The sequence below is a fragment of the Bufo gargarizans genome, chromosome 6 (genome assembly GCF_014858855.1).
Source record: "Bufo gargarizans isolate SCDJY-AF-19 chromosome 6, ASM1485885v1, whole genome shotgun sequence".
Lineage (NCBI taxonomy): Eukaryota > Metazoa > Chordata > Amphibia > Anura > Bufonidae > Bufo > Bufo gargarizans.
In genome coordinates, this window is record NC_058085.1 from 119,883,158 (window position 1) to 119,898,373 (window position 15,216).

Below are 15,216 nucleotides of genomic sequence, written 5' to 3' on the forward strand. Positions count from 1 at the left end.
GGGTAAGCACAATCCAAGTGTGACACCACCATACTTTAGAAGCCATGAAAAGAATGAGGATGTGGGTACTACTCCCTGTCCATAAATGGAGGGTATGATGGAGTGAATCAGCACTAGGAGGGGTTGTCCATTTTAATTTTGTCTTTGAAGCCAGATTTTTTTTCTTTGTACAATCCCACTATGAACTTTATTCACGTTCCCCACTAATTATAGAAAAACATGCATTTTGAACTACCAAGTCACTACTGCTTTAGACATAAACTCAGATAGACCACACACAGAAAGTCGCCCCGGGCGTCCTAGAAGTGCAGAAAAAAAGGATTTGAAGTACAGAAGAAAAGGATTTGATGTCGCTCGTATGAATGACAGTTCTTAAGAAGATGATCTTCAGTGTCTCCTTCTCCCTGACTTGTCATTGTCCTACTTGGCTCTGTGCTGCTCTGCCAAGATTATCTTCTAATCTTTCTCATCAGACGCACAAGATAAGACTATTAAATGGTCCAATTGGGATCCAGCCTCATCCTTAAATATAAGTCTGTTTGAGATAGGCGCAGCACTGCAAATTCACACCTACAGTACCCCTCCATATGTACCCTATTATATTGCACTGCTAAAGGAGTCCTTCAGTGTGTATGTGGAGGTCACTCAGGAACTAAAGGTCTATAAAATGGAGCCTCGTACGGCGCTTATAACTGGATGTTCCTCCGGGATTGGGCTGGCCCTGGCGGTGAAACTGGCGCAAGATGAGCAGCAAAGATTTAAAGGTGAGTCCATTGAATTAGCAGATGTCAAATTTGTACTTCTCATCATACATATCTCTGCAAAGGATTCTCTAAGTGAACAGCAGAAAAATAACAACACGGAATAACATATGAACAAGCTTTGTGCTGCTGTCCAATATAACATCAGTCATAGACACAATAAGACTATGTGCTATAGTTCATACATACTCCTATCTGACCCCTGTTCATCCCAACTAGCCTGGTCCATGAATAAAATACCACATTCAGTGAAGACTGACACACAGCAGAGGAAAGAAAGCAGAGATAATATATAACTCTGTATAGTAATGCAGGTTTCTTTACAACTTATTTGTGTATTCAAATGCCAAGTAGTAGATCCCACCTATCAACTGCTGGCCATGTAGAAGGATGCAAAAATAAATGAGGGTAAATAATCTGGGTGGTTTTTGCCTTGCTATCATGTACACCCCAAAGAACTGCAACTATCATTGCCTACCTTAAACAGTTTCATAGATAAAATATGCTCTTATACACATAAATATCTCTTATATACTCTTATACACATGAATATCTCTAATATACTCTTATATACATGAATATCTCTTATATACTCTTATATACATGAATATCACATCGAAGAGACAATGCGGCTCCATGCACCAGGTTATCTGTTGCGTTCGTATCATAAATCACTCTTGGAGTTATAAAACATGACTGACCTATTAGCTGGATTCAATTATCAGAAACCGATAATATTTCCAAGCTCAAGGCTGCAAAGCAACAGAGACATTTTAAGGAGCTCTTGGTGGAATGCTGCTGACCCCTAGTGGTAATTTTAGAAAGTGTCTCGAACACTGCATCGCCAGATCACGAATACAGTACCATACAGTATCATACATAGTGCCTCTGTAGTATGCAGCTTGTACTATTGTCCAGGACACCAATTTTTTTTTCTCTGGACAACTCATCTAAAATTGATGGACCGCCAACATTTTAATAGACACGTAATATATACACATATATATAAGGTGGCACAGTGGTTAGCGCTGGGGTCCTAGGTTTGAATCCGACCAAGGACAACATCTGCATGGAGTTTGTATGTTCTCCTCGTGTTTGCGTGGGTTTCCTCCAGGACTCCGGTTTCCTCCCACACTTTACAGACATACTGATAGGGAACTTAGATTGTGAGCTTGGAGGCAGCTTGATGCTAATGTCTGTAAAGCTCTGTGGAACACAGTATATAAAAATCAAGGATGGATGACATTTTTTCTACAGATACTGGCAAAAGGTTCCTTATTTTTGTAGGCTGTCCATACATTTACATATGGTTGGCAACCCTAGCCTTAGAACATGGTTTATAAGAACGCAGCCTATCAAGTAACTAGAGTGTCCTTTTGCACATCAGTAATCCCCGATACAGATCCTACTGGGTTCACACTGGTTTCATGGCAGATAACTGAATGCAAGACTCTGTATACCACAGTAAAATCCCCTGTGCCCATTACAATGTAATCAGTTCCTGTCCTCATAGGCTAAGGGTACATAACTAAACATTCCCTTATCTCCTGTAAGGAAAGGGGGAAGGAAAAGAAGGGGGGGAACAAGCTCATGCCCTTCTATAATAGAATGAGATATTTTTAGCAAAATCATTATGTCTTTGGACCACTTATAGGGTTGTCTCATGAAGACAACTCTTTTGACAAACAAAATTGGCCTGGTGATCAGCTGAATGCCTTGGGTCCAGTTTCAGGAGATGTGGCCACAGATGAATGTACAACAGGGTCTGCGTAGCAACAGTCACTCTTTGTTAGTTGGTCTTTGTTGTGGGAAAAAGTTGGGCACTCCTCCTATGAGTATATAAAAAAGGGCGGAGTGAGACAACCCATCTTACATATCTTTGATGGCTCATCTTCATTTTTACCACTTGGTTCCTTCTCATCTCCATACATATCTGGTGTCTTGTGTGCAGAGTGCCTGTATGACTGCCATCAGGATTTGCTGTATGACGGAATAAAGATATTAACCAATACATATTCATCATACTGTATAAATGTACTGCTGCACCAACATGAAAACTACACAGGTTTATGAACTAAAATCCCAAAGGACACGTGGCCCACAGGCTCTTGAGGACCATTACACTGCAGAATTATGCACAGCTTTACTAAGCAACATGCCAGGTTCTCATTATGCATGTTAGGTGGTGTACCACAAAATGTACTTAGCAGCTCAATGTGGCTTTTACACTACAGGATGGGCAACCATAGGAAGGCTTAACATCCCTAGCTCATGTAAAATGACCACATTGGTAAATCTTGTGGTAATTCTTCTCCAAGGTCTTCCCAAAAGCCACCAGTAGATTTGATCTGTACTTCTGAGAGTCATGTAGGAAACAGACGATTGTAGAGGTTTTCTGGGTTAACTATAGTTATTTCCATTTCACTTTGCACAATTATTATGAAGTGAAGAGAGATCAGGTTCAATGTGTCTCAATGAAGAGATATAGCCATGTCTAGAGATTTATTTTTCAGGCAATGTTCTACTGATGAGGGGCAAGAAGCCATGAACAGTACAGTCCATTTATAATGACCTTTCGATAAAAAGCTGTGCAGTTCATTTTTTTTATGACTTTTTTTTCCTGATCATTAGCCTCCATTCTTTTCCTCTTCTTGTACCGTGTGATTGCACTGACAACCTCTATGCATGCCTTTGAGATACAGTTTGAGAATTCTTATTTTACTACCACATGGTCAGAGCAAAAGATAAAAATGTTCTATGATTCTTTTTTTTACGCCCCAATATATATTTAGCAGAACAAATCCGAAGACGCTCTCCCCAAAGTGAAGATCTCGGGACTTGGTAAGTATGTTTTGGGTGGCATCTTTATTTTGCAGTGCGTTTCAAGGGCACATCGCCCTTTTCATCAGGTACATGTCTGATGAATAGGGCGATGTGCCCTTGAAACATGCTGCAAAATAAAGATACCACCCGAAACATACTCACCAAGTTCCAAGATCTTCACTTTGGGGAGAGCACCATTGGATGGGTCCTGTTTTTGCCTTCAATTTGTTCTGCTGTAAACACAGCCACCAGTTTCACCGCAGAGCCTTAGAGAGGACTGAGGCTGCCCCCCATTAACACCGCTTGCTGCTCAGTGTATAAAATACAGCCTACCCAGCCATTTGTTGTGTTTATCACAACAGTAATAGGTAAGCATAAAATCGGCTTTATCTATTACTATAATAATAATTGGTCTTGCACATGAGGTGCTACCATATTTTTTGTATTGCAATATACATGTAGAGCAATCGAAGCTTCAGTTCTCAGATAAAGAGTAAGAGAACTAGAGAGAGAGCTTAGGAGCCTTCTGCATACTGTTCATACACTGAACTTGATAGCACTGTTGGCAATAATATTATAAGCTCTCTCTAGTGACGATTGCAGCCAGCCTGCTATTATCATTTAAAGGAATTGTCCCAGAATGGCCACTCCACAGAATAGGTGATAAGTGTCTGATCGCCAGGGCACACATCAAACATCAGAATTGGGTCCCTTCTATTTGAATGGTGATAGATGAGCATTGTACTTGGCTAGACTACCAAGAACATACTCCCCAACTCGTAAGCCAACTCGTAAGCCCATATTCCCTCCCTCCTTGAATAACAGACAAAACATATACTAATTTTGTTGGACAGGGGTCGGTCACAGCTTTAATTTGAATAATACATTTCCAACAAGTAACATATGAATGATAAAACGTGCCAATTAGTAGTCTGAAGTAGTATGCCAACCCCCAGACTCCCAGTGGGTATGTCCACCCTCAGCTCCATATGTTATCTCCACCACTTTAACTGACTGCCAGCTGTGACTCGATTTTAGCAGGAAGGAACTAAAATAAAGCAGACAAAGCATGTAACCATCGAAAAAACAACAACTGAAAACCAAAATAGGTAAGGCAGGCTTTCCAACAGGTCTCCGGTCAAAGAGGCCTGCTCCTAAAGGCCTTCACTATAAATTGCCAGCCGCTGTGGGGCAGGCTGCCCCTTCAAAAGAGCCAACCAGAGGCAAAAGGGGGAGGGAGGAAAAAACATAAAGGAGTGGGAGGAGGAAACAGACTGAGCAAGAACAAGAAAGGGAACGGTAAATTAATCATTCATGCACCCCTATGTTCTGCCAGTCACTGACACCTTCCCTATACGAATCGGTGTCTTACTGACTACCGAGAACATACCCCCCCCGCCCCCCCCCCCCCCCCAGCTCCTAAGCCCTAAGTTCTGAATGACATGCCAATTAGTGATCTCTCCATATGTCATCTCTAATACTCTAATCAACCATCACAGAGGAGGATGTTTACACCTAAACAATGCTCTGAACCCCCTCCCCCCCCCCCCCCAGCAAAAACAAGCTGCTTCATACCATTTTGTAACCCTGGTACCAAAATATCAAAGCCGATGTCATTGAGGTGAACACCATCAGGCGCAGATTATCCCCCTCAAGTTGATGGTGTCTCACAACCATCCAAGCTTGTGACCTAACAAAATTGTAGATTCTAGCACTGACGGATCGGTGAGCCTTCTCCACTGCATCCCCATGCCTCGCACCCTGCCAAGTAACCCGAGGAACAATTTTGGACCACACTAAGACCATCTCAGGAAAGAAACCTGAAATGCGTTCTAAATCTGCCTTGGTGGGGGTAATAAGCTCAGCCATTTTTAGAAAAAAAGATAATTTACCCCTGTATGAATTACTAAAATTAAGGGTGAACACACAGTTCTGCTGAGCTCAACCATTTCTGTAAGTATTTGGGTCCAACACAGTCCACGAATTCCTATCCACACCCTGTTGATGTTGTAGAACTCCAGACTACAACCTCCAGGTCTATAATTGGCACTCTGGGCAGCCCAAAATACCAGAGGGAGAAGATCTAAAATGGAAACAACTATTAGGTTAATAGGTCAGGACGAACTTAACTTTGAAAGCAAGAAGAACACCAGTGACTTATGCGCTGAACCTCAGCATTAGAAAGGCCAGCCCAAGCTGTCTCAGTAGCCACACCAATGTGAAAAGAGTGCGTCCCATACGCACCAGGATCAACGTCTAACCGAGAGAGACAATGGTGAAAAATAGACCAAAACTGAAAACAGGTCATAGGAAGACAATCTTCATGGGATAAAAAAAAAACATCACCCTTAGGCGATTGAGACAAAAATACAGTAAACCAGTAAACAGGAAAAGACTGCTCCCCAAAATCTAAAATAGGAACCCAAATGCCCCTACCAAAACAATCAGTCTTGGATCTGGGGGTATGAATCTACAGCGATACATTAGAGATCAAAACATCATCTGTAGTAAGGTCATCTGCAGCCGGCCAGTCACAGGGGCAACACGTGAGGTGCATGGTGGACCGATAAGGGGCTAAATAATATAACACACAGTTCATCAGTTTACTCACGGTTAGCAGAAAGCCTCCCTGGGCTGGCAGCACAGTGTTGAGATGGACAGGACGCTCTGTGTAGGGAAGCATCAGCCAAGATGGTGGTTGAGGTGCCCTTGATTGTTAGGGGTGCTTAGGGTGCTTGTTGCGGCTAAGTCACTTGATGGTTTTGTCGTGACGCCAGTACCGTTAATGGTGGTAGAACCATAAGTGGTAATAATGAGGTAGACAGTGGTGAAATGCAACTCACAACTTTTAATTTTGATGTCTTTGGTTGCAGCAGTACAAAAATGCAGTTTCTTGATGGTACAGAGTTGATTCAGCAAATCCACTGTTTCTAGGCTTTTCAGGTTTTTAGTTTTGGGAGCAGTGGGTTATCTTCAATATCAGTGCAATTTTGGTGAGGTTGCCGGAGGCTATGGTATCCTTCACCTGAATATCCCAAAGGTCCCTTATGCCTGGTTTGCGGCTTTTATCCTTTGGATGTATATAAGTCTGTCCTTTTGTTCCTTGCTGGACTAAAACTTTTCCTCAGAGCTGAAGTGCTGGATCTGCACCTTTTCACTCTCTCAGTATCAGTCTACTTACTGATCTCCACACTGACTTGTCTCTGTCCCCACTGAACTAATCATCAACTCTCATCTGCCTCACTAGGCCTGACCTAGGTATATATATGACCTGAACTTTATCCCCATCTAGTGGTGGGATGTATAAATTACACCTAATCTGCCTGTTAACAGGGATTTTGCATACATAAATACAAAGTTATACCATACTGTACAAGGCAATTGTTAAGACCAAAAAGTACTTTTAAGCAGTGCCCACACACACGTAGTGGGACGCTGCACATCCAGTTTGGAACGTGATGGTGGAACCAGGTAATTAACCCGTAGTGCACCAACAAAGGCTAGGCAAAAACCTGCCTTAAAGGGGTTGTCTCACTTCAGCAAATGGCATTTATCATGTAGAGAAAGCTAATACAAGGCACTTACTAATGTATTGTGATTATCCATATTGCTTCCTTTGCTAGCAAGAGTCATTTTTACATTACATTACACACTGCTTGTTTGCATGGTTACAACCACCCTGTAATCCCACAGCAGTGGTCGTGCTTGCACAATATTGGAAAAAGTTGAGAACATGCGAGTGCGCATAGTCCATCACTTCATTCTATGGTATGCAAGCAAGACCACCACTGCTGGCTTACAGGGTGGTCGTAACCATGGAAATGAGCAGTGTATAATGTGATGAAAAAATTAACACAGCCAGCAAAGGAGGTAATATGGACAATCACAATACATTAGTAAGTGCCTTGTATTAACTTTGTCTACATGATAAATGACACTTGCTGAAGTGAGACAACCCCTTTAAGTTAGCTTGCCTCATAAAAGAGACACCCAAACCGAAATCCAAAATATGGAGGAGACAAATCAAAAGGGAGTGAGAAACATGGTGTCTGCACTCTATCCAGGAGTATTCCCGTTTCCAACCCTATAAGGCCTGCTGGATAACAAAATGTTTAGAAACATCAAACCACCCTGACAGCTAAAAAATGAAAATAAGGCTACTTTCACACTTGCGTTTTTGCTGGATCCGGCAGGGTTCAGCAAAAACGCTTCTGTTACTGATAATACAACCATCTGCATCCGTTATGAACAGATCCGGTTGTATTATCTGTAACATACCCAAGACGGATCCGTCATAAACTCCATTGAAAGTCAATGGGGGACTCCGCAGCCCAGGACGGGAAGCATACTGGAGCATGCTGCGGTTTGCTCTCCGGTATGACAACGTAAAGGAATGCATTTTGGAGTATTCCATTCTGTTCAGTTAAGTTTTGTCACCATTGACAATGAATGGGGACAAAAAGGAAGTGTTTCTTTCCGGTATTGAGACCCTATGACGGATCTCAATATCGGAAAATATTAACTCTAGTGTGAAAGTAGCCTAAGCCCTGTCAACTGGCGCTGTGCAACAACTGCAGACACCTTGAGAACTCAAAAAACTCAAATAAGAAAAAGTCACCTCGAGATTAGACTGATCAACCAATGCAACCAGATTATCTCCTGTCAAAGCACACCATTCTGCCCATGCCTGAGTTCATGTAGCTGGAATGACAGATGCTTGGATCAGGGGCATTAGACTGGCAACACCAGATCGCAGAGGTGGGCTTAGCATGGATGACTGTCCAGCAATGCCCCCAGCAACAACTCCCAAAACTCCTGCCAATGAAAGGGAGAGAGTGAGTCAGAAATAGTATTGTGCAAACATGAGATAGGGCAAAAACTGAACCAGATTTGAATTCAAGACAGCGCAATACAAAATGACACACAGGGCCAATACTGGAAAGGGTAGATGAAGACAAGCGATTGATGCAATGACCAACAGACGGGTTTTCAGACCAAAAACACACCTGACTATCTTGCAATGCACCACTCCAAAGCTCAACAGCCACTTCAATGGGGAACAATTCAAGTGAATTCAAATTCTGACACCGGCCCTGCAAACCGAATGATTCTGGCCAAGGTGCTACACTTGTCATTACCTAACACTGCTGCAAATCCCGTCGATCCCACTGCATCAGTAAATGTGAAATATCACGACTGTACCCGCTTGGCAACAGGTATAATCATTATTGCAGCTCAAGAATTTGCACCAAATTAAATAGAGAACTAATAAGGTGAATATGGCGTTCCAGGTGCCGAACTATTTTAGTTGACAAAGAGGCGACATGAAAAGACCTGCCCCATAGACATGATGCAGCATTCAAAAACGAGGAGGCCAAGCAAGGATTGTGTCTGACTCAACATTACCTTACCAACAAAAAATGTGAAGCAGGTTATGCGATTTAACTTATCTGCAGGAACTTGGATGACCATGGAAAAAAGCAAAACAGAATAAAAAGTCTCAAGTCACATATTCCTACTCTGAGAGCTGCAGGTTCCTAGCGAAGTGGGTCCTGTTGACACCAAGCTAAATATAAAAAATAGAACTGGGCTGCTCTCTTTCTTAGAACAGACAAAGAAGTCAGTGGGACTTGTGGATAGCCCTCAATCTTCTTCAACTGTATTCAATCACTGCTTGATAGGTTCCTTGCTGTATATCCTCCAAAAAAACCTTGCTCCTACTTTCCTTGTGGTGTTTAGAAAAAGGAGGGGAAATATAGTGATGTACCACCAACTTCAATAAAAATCAAGAGATTTACTGAACTCACAAGGATATTAAAATCACAAGCATATCATGTATTAAAAGTCCAGTTTCTCTTATTTGCGCAAACTAGGTTCATCAGGGGCGTGTCTTTCCTTTTTGCATAGACTTCTTTTTATATTGGCCTGGAAGGGTAACCCTTTCCGTTCTCATCAACATAAAAACATTCAATAAAAAAAATGCAGTCATTTCAGGTGTATTCTTTTTCATCTATTTCCCTTTATATATTTAAAATTCCTTCCTTATTATTATTTAAAGCTATACTTGTACAGGAACAGACATAGTTCCTACATAAATTATATTTAGAACTGCGCATGCTCCGGCGAACAGCTGGTTTTGCGCCGTTCTCTGGAGCATGCGCAGTAGTTAAAGCGATGCCGTGCCAACAATGGGCATCGCAGTGCGCATGCTCCGGCCCGGCGATATCGGCCGGACCTTAGGATGACGCAAGGGATTAGGAGGGTGGGCAATGGCACAGGCTGGGGAACAATGAAAAAAGGCAGGGCAGCCTGGGCACCAACACAGTGAACGCCGCCCCTGGGCACTTGCGAGTGCTCATTTGCATATCAATCAAAGTTCGTTTTTTCAGCTTCTGCAAGTCTAAAGACAAAGACAAAGGTACCATTACATTCATGCATAGGTGTGATATAGGGCAATGTAAGCACTGTATATGGCCATATGGAGGTGACAGACTCCCTTTAATGTACTAAGATGTTTCCTTGCTGAAATCCCCCATGAGGCTAAATGATACAAGGTTTTAGATAAATTTCTATGTTTAGTCCATATATATATATATATATATATATATATATATAATAAAGAATGACACCGCAGCACATCCGTTTGAACGGAACCTAAGAGAGTAAACGCTTGCAACCAATTACTCATTGTCTTAGCAGCCTGTGGACTATGATCCATAGGTTTATCAGCATTTTGGATGGTGCTTCTTATCCACCTTATGCTGATCCACAGACACCATTATCTTCATCCAGGTGAGAACCTAGGGGGCTAATATTTCTAAAGAAAGCCTTCTTATGAATACTCAACCTAGGCGTAAGCACATCAGTGGTAGTAGACTGAGACCCTGACTAGCATCTGATTCAAGCTGAAATAACAGGGACTTAAGGTCCAGGACTAAGGTTTTACTAACCCGCCCCAGTGACGTCAACTCACCAACACTAGAAGGAGGAATCACAGGAGGAATAGATAAAACCACTGAAACCGAGCTGGCCTGGCTGACCTCACAGGATAACTGTCCGGTCAATCGAGAAGGCTTCCTCCTCCTGCTGAAACAACTTCTAGAGAATTTCCCAGCACTGGCAGAACTCAATGTGCTTGCATCAGAGGAGGATAGGGACCTCCAGCAAGAATATAGAGGCTGTCCTGACCAACAACTGCGTCTGTTTGACCTGAAATGGTAACAGGAGCCGTGTCGCCTATGATGAGATTCCCTGTGCCGTCTCTGCTGGCCTGAACCTCTGGAAAGAGAATGGGAACAGGACTTCATGGGTGCAGGAACAATCTGAGCCTACGGAGGATCAGGGGGCATAGATCCACAGAATGGCTCTGGCACCTGGGAGTCATGCACTTACCCAGGAAGGTAGGGGTAGGTGTAGGGGAAAACACATGTGGGGGATAGCTGTAGCAAAGGTCTGAGCCCCCTCAGATGCAGAGGACCTGAATACCTGGTTGCCCATGATTGAAGGAAGCATCACAGGGGAAACGGCAAGCACAGCTGATGGAAGGGCGGGAAAGACGTGCGGCTGGCTTGAGGCAGCAAGGGATGGGGCCAGTGCAGTGTCCCATTCCGTGTTGCAAGTGGGCCCCTTAAATCTCATGTATGTCATCTTATGCCATTGTATTTTTTATGTATTAAGCTGCAAATTCCCTACAACAGGCTGGTAGTTGCATTACATCCATTCACCCCTAGGTGGTGCTTGCACCACATATACTGTACATATCTCAGAGGTAGAAGGAAGTTAGCTGAGAAGTAAGGAGAGAGGTAGTGATGTGCGAGGAGCAGGAGAAGCAAAGTCCAATATGTAGCTGCCATTTTTGCCCCTTGGCCCTGGCCAAGTTGAGGGAGTGTGGAGAATATCCTTATAGCTACCTAGCCCAGACCAGAATAAACCGTGGATATAGAGAAAGTCTAGTGAAGATATAAGCAGAATTAGCTTATGGACTCCACAGCCAGGGCTGTCTTTAATATTGATTGGACCCTGGGCAAAAATCTACTTTGGCCCCCTGGATCCCGCCTTCCCACATCTTAGCAGGCAATCATGCCCTCCACCACAACACACACACACAAAATCCACACATCTGGTAGAGTACAGTGAATGACTGTAAATACTTCCAGTTCTGAAGACTCCAGTGGCTCAGAATCAGTGCTCTAGGCAGATGGGCTCAGGCTGGAAGTGGGCACAGCTCTGCAGGAAGGAGACCAGGGCTCGGCTCACCCTAGTGTTACAGTGCACCCCAGCACCCCACAGTATGCAGTATAGCACCCTATAGTATACAGCAACCCACAGTATGCAGTATAGCACCCTATAGTATACAGCACCACACAGTATGCAGTATAGCACCCCACACTATACAGTACCCCACAGTATATAGTAGAGCAGTATAGCAGCCCACAGTATACAGCACCCCACACTATACAGCCCCCCACACTATACAGTACAGCAGTATAGCACTCCACAATATACAGCACCCACAGTATACAGCCCCCAAACTATAAAGTACAGCAATATAGCACTCCACAATATACAGCACCTACAGTATACAGCCCCCCACACTATACAGTACAGCAGTATAGCACTCCACAATATACAGCCCCCCACAGTATACAGCCCCTCACAGTATACAGTACAGCAGTATAGCACTCCACAATATACAGCCCCCCACAGTATATAGCCCCCCACAGTATACAGTACAGCTGTATAGCACTCCACAACATACAGCACCCACAGTATACAGCCCCCCACAGTATACAATACAGCAGTATAGCACTCCACAGTATACAGCACCCACAGTATACAGTATATAGCACCCCACACTATACAGTACAGCAGTATAGCACTCCACAATACACAGCACCCACAGTATACAGTATACAGCCCCCCACACTATACAGTACAGCAGTATAGCACTCCACAATATACAGCACCCACAGTATACAGCCCCCCACACTATACAGTACAGCAGTATAGCACTCCACAGTATACAGCCCCCCACAGTATACAGCACCCCACAGTATACAGCACCCCACTATACAGTAGTTTACAGTACATTAGCATAACAGCCCCTGTCACCTTTTTCTGATGTAATCTTCACACAAAAAAGCTCCACAGTTAAGGCAAACTTCTACAGCAACACACCTGGTAGAGAGAAAGGACCTTGATGACCTCATAGCCATGTGACAAGTATAATTGCTAGGTTACTGGTCACATGGCGATGATGTCATCTAAGGTCCTAGAAAATCACAGCTCTCACAGTACGCTGCCTGGAGTGCCAGCAGGCATGGCATGGCAGCACCCCCTGTGTAGCTTACAGCCTGACACCCGGGGCAGTGGCTAGCAAGGCGCAAGAGGCAGCTGCCTTGGGCCCCCCAGGAGCAACTGGGCCCAGAGCAGCTGCCCCTTTTGCCCCTTGTTAAAGACAGCCCTGTCCACAGCACCAGTGACTGTGAAAAGCCTAAAAGCACCTGGACACAGCCGGACGACTAGGCGCAAGGTTGTCCATTACCACATACCTTTATGGACATTGTGGACCAGTGTTTTAGAAAGCAACCAGTGCAAACAATGGAGCAGAGGATTCATGCCTGCCGTTAGGGAGACCGTCCTGTGGGTTGCCAAACACAAGTAAGAGTCATTATTCTATCCATAATCTGGCGGCTAGAGTGTGGACATAGTGAGCACAGTTAGCAAGGAACTCTCTCATACCAACCAAAGGAAAATCTCAATGCACCTTTTGTCAAGCCTGTTACTAGGATTGCAGCTAAGCCAGTCGTGTATGCATCATATGGGTTGTCACACTTGCCATGTAAATGTACTGCACTAACTACCTCAAGGCAATTGATTAAGTAAAAGTTCAGTTGTTTACAAACATTGACTCCTCATCCTTTCTATCAGCTTCCTCTGCACCTAACGGTGCTGGCGTCATGAACAACAGGGACCCTGCCTCCACGGCACCTAAAAACCACACCACCAAGGGCACCTTAACCACCATCTGGCGGGAGTCCCTGGACAATAGAGTGTGCCCTGAAGGAACTGGTGCTGTCCTTCCAGTCACTGCACGCCGGCCTAGGGATCGCTACAGAACTGTCAGTAAACAACTACTACTATCCGCATGAGCCCACTGTAGCTCACATACTGCTCCTGCGGCCAGGCTGCTGCACCAGAAGCTCCACAGAAGAAAGCGGTGAAGGAGCAGCCACAAAAACGTAAGGAACAGCTCCATCCTGATGCCAACGTCCGCTGCTTCCAGCAGGAGGATATGAGAAACTGGGGCTTAAATGGGTTAACCCATGACTACTGTAAAAAATGGAAATCAGACAACACATAGTACATGACAATCTCTTTCTAACAAAGCTGGAACCGGCCCTGTACCTCACATGGATCCAGAGATCTCCCCATTTATTTCTGTGCTAGATTTATAGAAAGCTGACAGCTCAGGGGAGTGTCTTTTCTGCTGCAGCTCAGGGGGCGTGTCTCAGCTCTCCCTATCACAGCTCAGGAGGCAGTTGAAAGATGAAACTGAGCATGTGCGGACTTCTCACTGAGCAGGACAAAGAAATAAGAAAAAGAACATACAGCAGGTTGTGCTATACAGATACATTTTATTGAATAACTCAGGGGCTATATTACATTTTTCATTACATGCAATTACAAAATAATAGAGATCCAGGTGCTGGTTTGAAAACTGTAGAATATATTTTGTGGGACAACCCCATTAAAAGAGCAGAGGGGTGTGTGCACCTTGCAGTGCGCTGACAGAGGCAGCTGGTGGGGAAACAATACCCAAGTCAGAAGGTTCCCTGATCCCAGCCACCAGATGGGAAAGAAAACTTTCCCCCTCAGCATGAAAAGGTGAACGAGGGGGGCGTGGCCTGGACGTCTTCAGGAATGGCTGCGTGAAGACAGAGCTCCGCCGCCAGTAGCCGCTAAGGGAGACTCTCCTACCACGCCAGCGCGGCACATGGGGAAAAAATTGCCGGGCAAGCCCTCCACCTCGTCCCGACCGTCCGCCTGGGTGAACAAGACGCTCGATTCTTACCTCAGCCGTCCACTCCACACGGTCCCGTCTGGTCGCGGCCTGCTTTCATCTGAGGCCTCCGGCGCGTGTGGGAGTGAGGAGACGAGCGCACAGCTGCCGACAGGTACCAGCTGCAATTCAGCCTTACGGCTTCCTACCTCCTCCCTATCCCCATTTGCAAGGACTTTCCTGCCCATTAGCGTTGTGGGGGCACAGCCGAATCTCCCAGGGGCAGAAGAGGGGGGCACCCAGCAGGAGGCATCGCCGCCATTATGCCGCCAAAATCGGCAGCTAAGCAGGCTAAACAAATGGCCACTCCGTCCCAGAAGCGGCGAGATTGGGCCGAATCTTCTGAAGATCCCCCTAGCCAACAGCATTATAGAAGGGGAGAGGGAGGAGAAGCTGCTACTTGGGAGCAGGGAAATGATTATGTGGACGAGGGAGAGGAAGATCTTCTGCAACCTTCCCAGGGCTCTGCAATACTTCAGCAGACATTACAACATTTGCCTACTAAGGATGATTTTAAAATGCTGGTCTCAGAAGTCAGAAATGCCTGTAAATCGGAAATTTTATTGCAAC

At 44.6% G+C, this 15,216-nt stretch overlaps 1 protein-coding gene across 1 annotated transcript in view; it reads left to right on the top strand.

Annotated features, from left to right (window-relative positions):
• The first annotated feature begins 667 nt into the window (after positions 1–667).
• LOC122941720 (retinol dehydrogenase 8-like) overlaps positions 668–15,216 on the top strand; it is a 42,483-nt gene continuing 27,934 nt past the window's right edge. Inside the window, exon 1 of the mRNA XM_044299126.1 lies at positions 668–764. Within this exon, the coding sequence (XP_044155061.1) occupies positions 668–764 (97 nt within the window). The remainder of the gene's footprint in view (positions 765–15,216) is intronic.